Source organism: Sciurus carolinensis, chromosome 1 (genome assembly GCF_902686445.1).
Source record: "Sciurus carolinensis chromosome 1, mSciCar1.2, whole genome shotgun sequence".
Classification (NCBI taxonomy): Eukaryota; Metazoa; Chordata; class Mammalia; order Rodentia; family Sciuridae; genus Sciurus; species Sciurus carolinensis.
This window is the reverse complement of record NC_062213.1, coordinates 136,973,930-136,989,703: the sequence shown is the minus strand read 5'-3', so window position 1 is coordinate 136,989,703 and position 15,774 is coordinate 136,973,930. Positions and strand designations below refer to the sequence as shown.

Here is a 15,774-nt window from a genome sequence, read left to right as displayed (position 1 = left end):
ATTGAGGCAAATCTTAAGGTGGTAAAGATAGATCTGCTTGACTTATGTCCACTCCCAAGAGTAAACTAAGTAACCACTTGTTCAAATGTAGTAAAAACAGGCATTTTGATACTGTTTTGCCTCACATAAAATTAATTATTGCTAATTAATTATTATTAGTAAAAATACTAATTATTTTCATTAGAACAACTGATGGCTTATCAGTCCTGAAAAATGGACAGGGCCAATGCCACTATAATACTGGACAAAAGAAGTGTATTCTATGCAATCTCATTTATCCAGGTGTCAACACACAATCACAGATTACCAGGGTGTGAAAGGGGACTTTTCAGCTATACTGTGGCTCTTAGACATGTTTAGGCTCACATTGCTATAAAGAAATAAATTTACATCCTTTTATTTAAAAAAATAATAAAAGACTATATACCCTCTTGCTTCCTTATTTGATCCTCCAATAATTCTGTGAACATGCAAAACTTTTCCCTGATTGGGTTGTCATTTTGCAAGTTCTCATAACTAGTTTTGTCTTACCTTCAGTCCTTAGCTCAAGTACAACCTTCTCAGTGAAGCTTCCCTTGGCTATTCCACATAGAACCTGCCTCTCTCATTATTTCATAGCTCTATTTCTTTCCTAACACAATACCATTAACCAGTCATATTCATTACTATGGACAGATATTAACTCAATCAGTGCATGCAGTATGTATTAAGCACTTTACATACAATATCTCATTTGATTCTTATAAAAATAATATGAATTAGGTACTGTATTCATTTAATAGATGATACTTAAGGTGTTAAGTAGCTAATCCATCTAAATTTTAAACCCAGGTCTCTAAGGTTGTAGTTATTATACAAAGAACATTTAGGACTCAATGATTCAAAGAGCTTTGCCTATGAGCCTCACAACATACAAGGTGCCAGGGACACAAACATGAGAAAAACACAATTGTTCTACAAGAGTTTACAACTTCTTGGAAGAGAAAGACATGGAGACATGTAATTAGCACCTATATTATACATTCTCTGATAGAGGAAGCACCGTGATTGTACAGAAGTTCAAAGCAGACATGCTTAATTCTGATTTAGAAGAGTGCATGAAGATGGTACACTTCGAATTAAATACTGAAAGATTAAGAGATTGTTTACCAAAAATTTGATGGAAAGATGGTAGCGTTTTCTAAACACAGGGAATAAATTATGTGTACACAGACAAGTCAGTAAAGGAAATACAAAGAATTTGGAGGAAATGTCTAAGTAACTAAGTAACTTTAAATAGTATGTTAAGAACTGATGCAAAACTAGACTGCCTGGTTTGAAATTCTGGCTCCATTATTCATTGCCTGTGTGCCTGTGGGCAAGTTAGTCTCTCTGAGTCTCAGTTTCCTTTTCTGTAAACTGGAGAAAATCACTCTATCTACTTCATGGAGGGTTTGTGAAGGGTTAAATAATTTAATACATATTCAGCACCTGGAATAGTGCCTGGCACATAGAAAGTATTTAATAATTTTTAGCTGTTATTATGACTGAAATGCATAGCACATGTGAGGAACAAGGTAGCATGAGAGACTGGAAATGTAAACAGAGGCCAGAGCATGAAGGAACATCATTCCAAAAAGAGCATAAACTTCATCTAATTAGGAACCACTGAAGATTGAACTAGGAAAGTTACATCCCCTTGCAAATCTTTCACTTTGTTGCTAATAAGCAAACAGACTGAGTTTTGTCTGCTCTGGAAGAGGTCCTAATGAGCAGAAAACGAGCCAAAACAAGCAACAAGGTTTGGAAAAGAGGGAGAAAGTAGTAGTCAGGATGAACCACAACTAGGTTAATCAATGTCTTAGTAATGAAGAGTCAACAGGATTGGCCAAATGGAGATCTGGCCAATATAGGTATGTTTCTTTCTCCAAAATACTGTGAAGAAAGAAATGTATCTTTTTGGGAACAGGAGTTCCCTTAGTATAACCAGCTTATAGACTAGAGAACACCGAGAACAGATGGGCAGTTGGGCCGATGGTGTTCCTGCTTCCATGGTGGTCCTGCTGCTCCATGCTTGGAGTAGGAGGGGGCTGATGAAGTGTGTTTTTCCTTCTTACACAGTACTGGATACAATCCACAAATGGAAAACTGAAGATTTTCAATGTTCTTTTAATACAAGATTCTCATTTTAGACAACATTTAAGCCTGGGTTCACCTGACAGACTACAAATTCAAGAATGAAAGGCCTTGATTTGTCCTGTCAAGTTGTTAGTTTTGTTTCATTCCTTCCTTTCCAACAACCCGTTTTATTAGTTGCAGCAATAAAAAAAAAAAAAAGACCAGTAAGTTTTGGTTTTGGTGACAAATGGATTTATGATTTTTGTAAGGAAAAGTTGTTTTCCTTTTTCCTAAATGATTGAGGTACTGTGTTTGTACAGAAGTCCAGCTCAATGAAAGCAGCATGGTAGACTCATTTACTACAGATGTGCTAAGTCGACTGGGCTCTGAACACACATTTGTACAGGGGGAGAGTCACAAAGGCAACTCAAGCCTCCCCAGTACTGTCCTTCAGTTACAGTCACATGACCTTGAAAAAACACTAAAACTGCAGAGTAAATGTGCCAGAGATTCTTTAATTTCTTGGCCACATTGAAAAAAGAAAAAAGAGAAGAAAGAACATTGTTTAGGAAAATCAGGTAGTTGCATAATGCTAAAAATCCCAAAATCCCAGAATAAATATTTTTCTCAGTGGATAAATCCAGAGTCTTTAGAGGTAAGCCAAGAAACACCATGGTGCAATGAAAAAAAAAAGCAAAGATGTCCTTATTCTTGGTTGAATATATTCCAGGAAACTTGCTAGTATTTAGAGATGATATTATTTTCTGTTCGGTAGTTTTTCTCTTACCATGATAGTTTTTAGAAATAATTCTCTTAGAAATTACTTTTCCTAATGATTAGTTAGTCACTGACCAACCAATTTCACTGGACATATTCCTTATAAAGCATTATAATCCTAATTTCATATCAAACATTTTACAGAGCAGGGACATTTATAGGAAACACTTCTATATTCATAAATACTAACAGTATGTGCAATCCTTTGGGTTACAAAGGGTATTCCTCAAGGGAATGTTATTTTGATGGATAAAAAAATACTTCAACATTTTCAACATCCTGATATATTAAGTATACATGTAAATTTTTTCTACTTATTTTATGAAAATGTTAAAAAGTAGCAGATGACACTTATGATCTGATAGCTAATTGCTTACTGATGGCAATACCAGATACCATTTCAACTTCATAGCCCTGAGAGGTATATTGGAGCAATATTTGTATCACTTAAGTCATGCCAGTTTTTTTAAATCATGAAATTCAATAAACATTCTGTAAGTAGTCATATTTAAAGGGATATATGGCTCAGAATTTTTTTAAAAAAACAGTCCTTGATTAGAAGTAGAGTAACTGAGCAAGTAGAGCTAAAATATGTTCCTTTTGTTGTTTGATTAATTCACCCTCAGACACTTCCTTCCCTTGAAGAGATATGTTCAACCTCTCCATATTCTAGGTCCTTCTAATGAGCATTTAAATATAGTCAGGCTTCTCTCATTTAAAAATAATTGCCAAGGCTATCTATACTAAGTCCATGGCCAACATCATTCTAAACAGAGAAAACTAAAAGCATTCCCTCTAAAAACTGGAACAAGACAAGGATGCCTTCTTTCACCACTTCTATTCAAGATTGTCCTTGAAACACTAGTCAGAGCAATTAGATAGACCAAAGAAATTAAAGGAATATGAATAGGAAAAGAACTCAAGCTATCACTATTTGCTGATGATGTGATTCTATATTTAGAGGATTCAAAAAACCCCACTAGAAAACTTCTAGAACTAATAAATGAATTCAGCAAAGTAGCAAGATATAAAACCAATATGAATAAATCTAAAGCATTTCTAAGTGATGAATCCTCTGAAAGAGAAATTAGGAAAACCACTCTATTCACAGTAGCCTCAAAAAAAAAAAATACTTGGGAATCAATCTAAAAAAAGAGGCGAAAGACCTCTACAATGAAAATTACTGAACACTAAAGAAAGAGATTGAAGAAAACCTTAGAAGATGGAAAGATCTCCCATGTTCTTGGATAGGCAGAATTAATATTGTCAAAATGGTCATACTGCCAAAAGTGCTATACAGATTCAATGCCATTCCAATTACGATTCCAATGACATTCCTCAAAGAAATAGAAAAAGTAATCATGAACTTCATTGGGAAGAATAAGAGACCTTGAATAGCCAAAACAATCCTGAGCAGAAAAAAATTAAGCAGGAGGTATCACAATACTAGACGTTAAACTATACTATAGAGCAATAGTAACAAAAATGACATGGTATTGGCACCAAAATAGAGAGGTAGACCAATGGTACAGAATAGAAGACACAGAGGCAAACTCACATAAATACAGTTACCTGATACTAGACAAAGGAGTCAAAAACATACAATGGAGAAAAGATAGCCTGTTCAACAAATGGTGCTGGGAAAACTGGAAATCCATATGCAGTAAAACGAAATTAAACCTCTCTCTCTCTCACCCTGCACAAAACTCAACTCAAAATGGATCAAGGACTTAGGAATTAGACCAGAGACCCTGCACCAAATGAAAGACAAAGTAGGCCTGAATCTTCATCATGTTGGTTTAGGATCAGATTTCCTTAACACGACTCCCAAAGCACAAGAAATCAAAGAAAGGATCAATAAATGGGACAAATTCAAACTAAAAAGCTTTTTCTCAGCAAAGGATACAATCAATAATGTGAAAAGAGAGCCCAAAAAATGGGATAAAATCTTTTCCACATGCACCATAGATAGAGCACTAATCTCCAAAATTTATGAAGAATTTACCAAACTTTACACCAAAAATACAAAGAACCCAATCAATAAATGGGTCAAGGAACTGGACACTTTACAGAAGAAGATATCAGGCAATTAATAAATATATGAAAAAGTGTTCAACATCTCTAGTAATTAGAGAAATGCAAATTAAAACAACTCTTAAGATTTAATCTTACTCTAATTAGAAGGCTATTATTAAGAACACAAACCATAACAGATGTTGGAGTGGATGTGGGGAGAAAGGCACACTTTTACATTGCTGGTGGAGTTGCAAATTGGTGCAGCCACTCTGGAAAGCAGTGTGGAGAATCCTCAGAAAACTTGGAATGGACTCACTTTTTGACCCACTCTTCAGTTTATACCCAAAGGACTTAAAATTAGCACACTGCAGTAATACAGCCACATCAATGTTTATAGTAGCTCAAATCACAATAGCTAGATTGTGGAACCAACCTAGATGCTCTTCAACAGATGAACAGATAAAGAAATTGTGGTATATATACACAATGGAATATTATTCAGCCATAAAGAAGAATAATATTATGGCATTTTCAGATAAATGGATGGAATTGGAGAATATGATGCTAAGTGAAATAGGCCAATCCCAAAATACCAAAGGCCAAATGTTTTCCCTGATAGATGGATGATGATATATAATGGGGGGAGGGGGTTGGGAGTGAGAGAAGAATGGAGGAACTTTAGATTACATAGAGGGAAATGAGAGGGAGGGTATGAAAAATGGTGGAATGAGACAGACATCATTACCCTAAGCACATGTATGATTACACTAGTGTATGAATCTACATCGTGCACAACCATAGAAATGAAAAGATGTACCCCATTTGTGTACAATGAATCAAATTCAGTCTGTAAAATTTAAAAACAATTAAAAAATAAGAATAATTGCCCACCTTGAGTGTATTCTTTAATCATTACCCTGCTTTCTCCCCCAGAACTAAACTTCTCTATTGAGTGGCATGAATATCTTGACTTTCTTATCATCCATTCTCTCTTTAAATGGTTTGATCCTATTAATGTCCCTCATTAATCAAATTTAGATGGTTCTTTTTAAAGTCACTGGTGATGTCCACATACAAAAATACAGTAGTCATAACTTAACTTTTTCTTTGTTTCGGTATTGGGGATCGAACCCTGGGTTGTTCTACCATTGAGATACATTCCCTATCCTTTATATTTTGAGACAAACTTGGTCTCCAATTTGTAATCTTCTTGCCTTAGCCTTTGAGTAGGTGGAATTATAGGTATACCATTGTACCAACTCTTAACTTCATTTTATTAGATTTTTGTATTATATTGTTTACTTGCAAACACCAGAAATCAACCCTGGATAACTGAAGCAGGAAAAAAAAAAACATGTTGGAATAAAAATAGCCTTTTTAACAGATGGTACTAGGAAAACTGGAAATCTATATATAGTAGAATGAAATTTAACCCCTCTCTCTCACCCTCCACAAAATTCAACTCAAAGTGGATCAAAGACTTAATAGGAATTAGGCCAGGAACCCTGTAACTGCTAGAAGAGAAATTCGGCTCCAAAGTCCATCATGTCAGTTTAGGAACTGAATTCCTCAACAAGATTTCTAAAGTGCAAGGAGTAAAATAAAAAATCAGCAAGTGGGATAGAATCAAATTGAAAAGTTTTTTGATAGCAAAGGAAAAATTAAGAGTCTGAAGAGAGAGCCTACTGAATGGGAAAACATCTTTGCTACCTGCTCCTCAGATAGGGCATTAATATCTAGAATATATAAAGAACTAAAAAATCTTAACACCAGAAAACCAAATAACCCAATTAATAAATGGGAAAATAAACAGACACTTCTCAAAGACTAAGAGGAATGGTCAACAAATATATGAAAAAATGTTCACTATCTAGCAATTAGAAAAATGTAAATTAAAATCACATTGAAATTTCATCTCATTCTAGTCAGAATGGCAGTTATCGAGAATACAAGTAACAGTAAATGTTGGTGCAAACGTGGGGAAAAACGGTATGCTCATACATTGCTGGTGGGACTGTAAATTAGTGCAACCACTCTGGAAAGCAGTATGAAAATTCCTCAAAGTTTTAGGAATGGAGCCACTATTTGACTCAGCTATTTCACTCCTTGGTATATATCCAAAAGATTTAAAACATACTACAGTGACCACATCTACATCAATGTTTATAGCAGCATAATTCACAATAACCAAGTATAGAACAAACCTAGATGCCCTTCACCAGATGAATGGATAAAGAAAATGGTGTATATACACAATGGAGTATTAGTCATAAAGAATGTGACATTATGATATTTGTTGATAAATAGATGGAACTAGAGACAATCATGCTCAGTGAAATAAGCTAGTCCTCAAAGTCAAAGGTCAAATATTTTCTTTGATATAAGGAAGCTAATCTAAAATAAGCAGGGTGTGATAAAAAAGAAGAAACATCAATTGGGTAGATGAAGGGTGATTGAAGGAAAGTTAGGAATGATGGGATACAGAAAGAGTGGAATGAATCTGACATAATTTTCCTATGTATATATATAAATATATCATGGTGAATTCCATCATGTATGTCCACAATACAGTAATTAAAAAAACTAAGTAAAAAGCAGAAAAATCAGTGAAAGAGGGAAGTGAACAGGGGGAAAGAAGTGGGGAAGGAAAAGGGAAGTACTGGGGACTGAATTAGAGCAAACTTCATTCCATGCTTTTATAATTATGTCAAAATGAATCCTAATGTTATGTATTACTTAAAAGAACCAATAAAATAAAAAGTCAAAACAAACAAACAAATAAACCCCTAAAAAGCTGGGTTCTTCACATCCACTCACTACTCACTCACCTATTCACCCAGAGCAGCTTCCAATATTGTAAGCTCTGTTCATGATAAATGCCCTATACTTGTGTACTTTTTTTTAAAACAAACTCTTTTATACTACAATTTTACCATACATTTTCTATGTTTAGATTTGTTGCTACATAAATACATTTAGCTATTACTGTGTTACAACTGCCTACAGTACTCAATACAGTAACATACTGTAGAAGTAAGTTTGCAACCTAGGAGCAAGGGCTATACCATATAACCTAAGTGTTAGCAGGCTATACCATCCAGGTTTATATAAGTACTTTTTATGATGTTTGCACGATGATGGTGAAGTAACTAAAATTGGTTATATCACAGTTCCATAGTTTTTTATTTGTTGTTGTTTTTAAACAAATGAGATGATTTACCATAGTGAAAGAAGAATATTACTTTGGGCTTGAGTTTAGGTACAGTACCATGCAAGAGTTGAATAAACAACTAGGATTTATTATTTAAGAACAGAAATCAGTGGGTAACTATATCCAAACAATGAGAGTGTAAAAGGGTAAATTTTACTGAGTTCTTGAATGTATGTAGTTAATTCTTCTAAATGTTTCAAGTGAAAACAAAACCTGGGATGAAAAACAAAATCTGGATTAGGTTGCCAGTAGGGAAGGAAAGAGGGAAAATGGCTAAGTGAAGATGGTTTTAAAATTTCTGATCCAATAAATAAGGCAGAAATTTACATAAAAACAAGGGTGAATCTATATCATTATTTCACCCTAGATGAACACAGAGAAAATACTCCCAACAGTTCTTGAAAATACCAGGGTGGTAAAAGTAAAGGGAAAATGTTTTTTGGCAGAACCTACCTGGAGTTACTGCCAAGACCTAAATGTTCCAAAGGTGGCTTAAGACATTTGGGGAACTGAAAGCATAGCCAGGTTGTGTAGCCCCCAATTTTATTTTCTTTGCAGTTCTTTATAAAAAAAAAAAGCTTTCATATACATAAAATGTATACATTATTATTATGAGTAATTATATCTAAAATAACCATGACATCCCTGGGAATCATAAATATAATTCCAAAATAACTATTAAAGAAATGATTGGCTTAATCTAAGCCAATGCCAAAGCCAAGAGAGGGCCCAAATATCTATGGTCTAGTAAGGAGATACACATAAAAGTAAAGAACAAAGAGATATTCATACTACTTACAGGAAGTCCCTGTTTTCCTGGTAGCCCAGCTTTTCCAGGGTTTCCTGAAATGCCATCTGTGCCATGGTATCCTTGCATTCCTTTTGGCCCAGGAAGGCCTGGAAGTCCCTTGATAATGAAAAAATTACTTGTATTATAGAGAGATGCAGGACAGATGTTTAAATGACAAATACTTTTGTACTTATTAGGTTTGGGGTGTAAGTTTACACTTCTATACCCTGTGCCAGAACAATTTTCTTCTGTTTACTGGATTCCTTACTGATTTACAATTTGGATTCAACAGATAGTTGTCTTTAAAAGTACCCTAAACAAAAATACCAAGATAATCAGCAATTTATTGTGTGACCTTTTAAGTTTTAGTGTAATTCTCTGGTATTTCTCATTCTGCCAGACCATGCTTTATCTAGCTGTCAAGAAAAGGTCAGCTATATGCACCTGTCAGCCTAGGATGCAGGCTGTCATTCACTATCTGCAAAACCTTGTACTGTGTTATTTTCCCAAGAAACAAATTATGGTTCACTTTGTTGTCCTTTAAATCAGATAATTACATGACTGAAGAAAGATCTGAATGTTTTGTTTCTACTCTTGGGTAACTGGGCTTTCTGAGGTATCTCTAATTTGAGTGAGCTTATAATTTATCCTCTTTTTTCCTACCTTTTATGAACCAACTCAAGCAACCCAAAGCAAGCAGCTGGAAGATAACAACAAAAAGTCTTTGCTAATAATCCAGTCATCTCATAGCTGCCTGGCCAGAGGAGGAAACTGATGCTAAGGTAAAACTGATTTTTGTTCTGTAATAAAAAAAAAATTCAGAAAAAAAATCCAAAGACTTTCTGTTATATTTGCCAGGAGAATGAGAGGCCAAGTTCTCCAGTTAAAACCTAGCTCATGTCTTTTTAATTATGCTTGAAGATCTCTGACTTTCATTATAATTCATTTATTCATGACTTTAAGTTCTCTGTTTTCTAGTGGCTCACCATGATGCAGGAGCATGAATCCATAGAGAAGGCTCCATAACACAGGAAAAGAACATCCTTCATTTGCAGAGATTTATATTTGAACAGCAAGTTTGGTTTTGAGTTAGTGGTCATATTTTGTTCCCTGTGTGTTCCAGCATGGGTTTAAATTTTTTTTTCCAAGACAATTTGATTTATCCAACATGACATAAATGGTCCCAAACTTTTCTGCTTGCTAAAGTTGTCAATTCTATTTTTAAAAACAGGAAAGATAAAAGAGGCCTATTACTTACAGGAATGCCACGTTTCCCAGAAGGACCGGGAGCTCCTTTTTTCCCCTTAGGACCCTAAAAATGGGAAGCACAATTGTCAATTGCCAGTAATAAACTTACTTAAACTGAAGCCACAGAAAACAATGCTGAGACCTGGACGCTATAGCAAGTACTGCTACTAACTTGTATGTTACTCATATTGCCACTTAACTTCCTGGGGGGAAACCTTCTTCATTTGAAAATGAGTGATTTTGATCAGATCACCTATGAATTTTCTTTTAACCCCAAATTCTATGAACTTAAGAACTAAAATTACAGTTACTAACCGAGGAACTTAAATCGTAGTTCAAAAAGGGAACTATTATTTAGTAAAAATCCCCACTTCCAGGCAGAGCCTTTATTCTCTTTTCAAAGTAGTTAAATTCAGTAATCATTTTGTAAGTATCATGTATCATGGAATCTTTTATGTGTTAGGTATGCAAAGGCAAAGTTCCTGCTAACAAGGCACTTATGGTGCAGTGAAGGGCATGAACCAATAGCCTAAAATGTACTTCTCTGGAAGCCCAAAGAACATACTTGCAAATCAAGGAACAGATATCTGTTTCCCATGGAACTGTTTGTTTTTCCATGTGTGAGCTGTTTTAAATCATAATTGATTCAGCAGTAACTGGTCTGCCAGGATAGTTAGGAACTTTGCCCTTGCAAATCATTCCATTGTTCTGATGATATCCTAGAATAATTTTAAGAAGAAAAATATGGAAAAGAGTGATCCAGTATACAAAAAAGAAAAACAATCATTGTCATTACTAGATACACGTCTCAGAAATCATCAAAAGTTCTCACAAGCAGGATAATTCTATCTGGGACGTTAAGTCCTTAAAAGTTAAAGAAAAATTGTGCCAAAGATTCAACTTAACAATTATATGCACATGTAAAAAGAAACAATTTAAGATGTTATAGCTTCTGAAAATGAGCTCAGACATTTTAGAAGAAATAGTACATAACATCACAAAGAAAAAGAGCATTTTCTGTATGAGATTAAAAACCCAACTTTTTAAGAATTTGATAATGGGGAGATATATTAATCATGTCTTCTACTTTCAGCCTTGAACAATTTTATTTGCCTTAAAAAAACAGTAATGCAGTCTTTCTAAGAGTAAGAAAACCAGAAAATGGGTTAGTTGGTGACCTGGTTTAGTTGAGTACATAGAATTTCTGGAAAATATGGTACTTAAGAGTAAAATATGTCTCAGAAAACAGTAAAGAAATAATAATAAGCAAATACTTTTAAATATTGAAAAAAGTTCTTATTTCAGTCACATCAAATGGTACTAATGATGATAACCTTTAGATATGTTAACCAGTGTGTTTTTCTTTCACATGAAGCATATCTTTTTATGCAAAAAAATGTGTTCTAGACTTTTGATTTTCAAAATAGAATTGTGCTTGGCTGATAAATATTCAAAATAGTCTAGTGAAATCCATGGTTTGGGTAATAGTTTGATAAAAATATAATTTCAGTTTCAAATTGTGCTTTTAAAATACAAAAGCCTAATTCTTAAATATTAAGTCTAACTTTGAGTGTCAAAAAAAAAGGGCTATATAGGACTCAAGTCATAAAAGTCATGCCATAAGCAACGGACTATGAATAATTATAAAAATATAAGAAAATTTTTCATCTGTAAGAGAATATAAAAATATTCAAGTTTGAAAAAGGGAAGAGGAGAAGTAGAAGAGAACTAAGACTGTTAGACACTGACAGGGGAAGAGCCCTTTGCTCCTGAGAAGAGCTCTTTGCTCCTGAGAAGAGCCCTCAAGCCTTGGGGTAGGTAGAAACAAGAATACTTCCAGATTAGTTTGGGGGTCTAGGCACAAAGATGATACCTTTGGGCTACTAAAGTCCTTATTGAGAATTATACATATAGTGCACTAAGTGTTAGCAACACAGAAGACATTTCTGCATGAGATGAGTAAAATAGAGGAATCTCTCTCTGAGATCCCCAAATACCTAACATCGTGCAGGGAGTAACAGAACGCTATTTCCATGTGGCCAAGAATAGAACGGTATGGCCTGACAGCCATATCTGAGGAGGCCTTGCTTTAAACCAAGATGATAAATAGGTGTGCATGCAGGTGTGAGTCAAGAACTTCTGCCAGGAGGGAGGGTCAAGGTAGCTGCCAACACAATGGGATGAGGGCAACTGGGGCCCCAAAGGGATGATGTACATTTCAGTGGATGCTGGTGTGAATGGATGATGATAGAGGATTAAAATTATTTCTCACGTTTCCCCTACCATTTCAACTGTGAATGTTACTACAGACTTAAGAAGAAAATGAGCAAATGCTACATATTTGAGTAGATGGAGTTATCGGCAGTTGATTGATTTGATTTCCACCTAGGCAGATTTCTAATATCAGGTAGGAGAAACACCCAGAACAGATATTAAGTTCCATTATAAAGAATACAAAATAAATTATCCTTTTAGTATATCACAGATATATGCATCTTATTACAAAATTTCAAATAAAAATATAAAAATGTAAATTCACATATTATTACAAATCAATTACATTTTGGCAGGATCCCTATGTTGGAAATTATTTCAGAAGTTGAATATTGTGCTCTGAAACCTACATCTGTGGGTCAGTCATCACAAAAACTAGAATGTTATTCACACCTGGATAGGCACTAGGAAGCAGCTCATAATAGCTAAAGGAACATGTAAACAGAAGAAAAATTTTAAAAGTGCATTTTACTAATGATAGTAGGGCAATTATGGCAACATCTATCCATAAACACTAGGAGTATTTAACCAATAACAAGACTGTGGTCTCAGTTGTTTTTAGCTGTTCCATTCAGGAAGCCTGCCTTGTTATAATTGTCACCATAACAACAAGAAAATAGGATGGTTGGAAAAACTAGCTTTACAATGGCGGTTTAAATAAAAAATAAATAAAGTCTACAACATTGTTATTGTGATGGGCTAAATGTCTGGCGCCCTGCAAATTCAGGTGTTGAAATCCTAACCCTAATGGCACAGTCTAACGGTATTAGGTTAGGCCTTTGGGAGGTGATGAGGTCTTGAAGATGGACCTCTCATAAATAGGATTCGCATCCTTATAAAAGAGACTCTAGAGAGCTCTTTAGACTTCTTTCCACCATGTAATGATATGATGAAAAGTTGGCAGTCTGCAATATGGAGGAATACTCTCATTGGAACCTGGCACCCTGATCTTGAATTTTTAGTCTCTAATACTATGAGGATAAATTCCTGTTGTAAATGAGCCAACTAGTCTATGTTACTTTGTTCTAGCAGCCTGCACTAACTAAAATGGTGTCTTTTTGAATTTATGCATTTAAAAAAAATGACAAAGCTGGACGTACTAGATAGTTTCATAACTAAATAAGAACTAGACATTACTGGCCACTGATCTCATACTGTAGTTGTCTGTTCAGTAGAAAATTACAGATTGGGTCAAAGGTAAAGAAAATGTGTTGTCACATAAGGTGTTAGTAGATAATTGAGCTGGTGCCATATGAAGGAAAAATTTACTCTTCAACCAATCCTCTATGTTCAATTACAATAAAGGTAGTAGTACTCTACGCTACCTTCAAACTTATTTAAATATAAGTACCTCATAAATCAATGAATAGACTTTTTGTTCTCATAACGGGAAAGAAATGAACTTTATATGTAATCTCAGAGTGTCATAAAATTGTGATTTCTCTTTTTCCTTTGAGAGGAAAGCTTTATAAAGCAAACATAGATTTAGAGAGTTAGGCAAGAAATATTGTTTTTCTGTTTTTAACCAAGAAATTACAATTCACTAAAATCTGGAATTTTTTGGGGGGGGAGGAAAATAAGGTTCTGGTTTGAGTCTTAGTTTTGAAAGCCATTATAGGACAGTTTACTTATATTTGCATTACAGAAGTCTTTTTAAAAATGTAGTGGTTTTGACTTGCTCTCACTTTTCTTTATAGTTGTCACATGCCCAGGGAATAAATTAGTTGGTTAAGTAAATGTAATCACGTTTTACTTAAGTTATAGAAGTTTTACAAGTAATAGCCTCTCTATAATAAAAGGAATCAGGAAATAAAGTCTCCAGTGTTGGTTCTGTTGATAATTAGTTTTGTGATCTTAGGTAATTCAAGATCTCTCTGGGATTTAAATTTCTTCATCTGAAAAATGAGAGAGTTGCCCAGATGATCTTAAGCGGTCATTTCCAAATATAAAATATAAATTTAAAGTTTCCCAAAAAATAAGATGACAGCTATTGGACAGGACCCATCTGGTCATTGCAGGTGTCCTTAATGAATAATACATGATCAATGGTTATTCTTATATCAATCAATTCTATTTTAAAATTGTAGAGCATTTTTAATGTGCCCTTGGGCTATATGGCAGTATTGCCTAAAGTAGGAAAGAATTAGTTTCCCTGAGTTACACAGAACTTAAAGTATGGCGCCTCAAAATCTTTTAGTTCCAGCAAACAGGGAGAGTTGATCATGCAGACTAGAGAGGCAGTTGTTTATGAAGAGTATTAGATTTTCATTGGCATAATTCATACTAATAAGAATCAGAGAATTTCTTCATGACACGTCAAAAAGGAAAAGGAAAACATTACATACATGAAAGTATTAATTATAAAAGATTAGACATTTTAGGATCAAACTACAGAGAGCACCTGCATTCTTAAGCACCTATTGCAAATATAAGGAAGTGGCATGACAGAAGGAGCAGTGTTCTAGGTTTAGTTTTTTTTTTTTTTTTTTTCATGACTTTTTCCAGTTTGGAATTTGAAAACTCCAAAGAGCCTTTTTTAGAGTCTTCTTTTTCTGAATTTTTTCTTGTTCAGGCTTGCCTTCAATGGAATGCTTTTATTAATTATTTATTATCATTTTTTAAGGAACTAGACCCAGAGGTACTGGTTAGATGTCAAGTCTATTCAGAAAGGTTTCTAGGTCAGTGAACACCTAATCAATCCATCTAATTCAATCCCATTTTATTACTTTCCCCTACAAGTGAGAAACACAAGTCTAGGTGAAGACTGCTTAACAAATCTGAAGAAAAATAATAAAGAAAATAAAGAAAATTCCTTATTTTAAATCTGTTCTCAATTTATTATTAAATGACAGTACATTTTTTAAAGAATTTAATTTTAAAATAATTGCATGTGAAGTCAGAATGCCATGAAAATCAGGGAGCAATGAGTTTATGGTGCCAATGAAAAAGGCAGTTGCTACAAAATGTTTAGGCAATGTCTATCAGGGCATAGCGAAAGGGAAGGCTAAATTCAGTTAAACCAACAGAATTTTAATTTGCTTTATTACAAATAATTGATTTGTCTTTTGTACCAATTTTATGTTTGTGTTATTTAAACAAACTACTATTTCACCCCTACCCTATGATAAAGATTATTTGACCAGTCTTTATTCAGCTGCTAATCCTTCTCCTAGGCCCACCTATTTACTTCCTTAAAAAAATCAGTTTTATCAAAGAAAACTGCTGGTCAGTTTAGCAAGTTCCCCCTCCTACCCTCAACATGTGATCACCCTCTATACATAATCAGGTTCCTCATTCTCCACCGTCCTGTAGATGTTGTCTGATCACCGCAGCCTGTCCCCAGCAAGAATGCTATTAGGTT

The 15,774-nt window shown here is 34.4% G+C and overlaps 1 protein-coding gene across 2 annotated transcripts in view; it reads right to left on the bottom strand.

The window, feature by feature from the left end:
* The window catches only part of Col24a1 (collagen type XXIV alpha 1 chain), a 391,233-nt gene that overhangs the window by 62,743 nt on the left and 312,716 nt on the right, over positions 1-15,774 (bottom strand). For both annotated transcript variants that reach the window (XR_007104846.1, XM_047523663.1), the window contains exons 46-47: positions 10,150-10,203; positions 8,901-9,008 (exon numbers count right to left, since the gene is read on the bottom strand). Coding sequence is in view for 1 of the 2 variants with exons in the window: in XM_047523663.1 (XP_047379619.1) it covers positions 8,901-9,008; positions 10,150-10,203 (162 nt within the window). In the remaining variant the exon portion in view is untranslated. The remainder of the gene's footprint in view (positions 1-8,900; positions 9,009-10,149; positions 10,204-15,774) is intronic.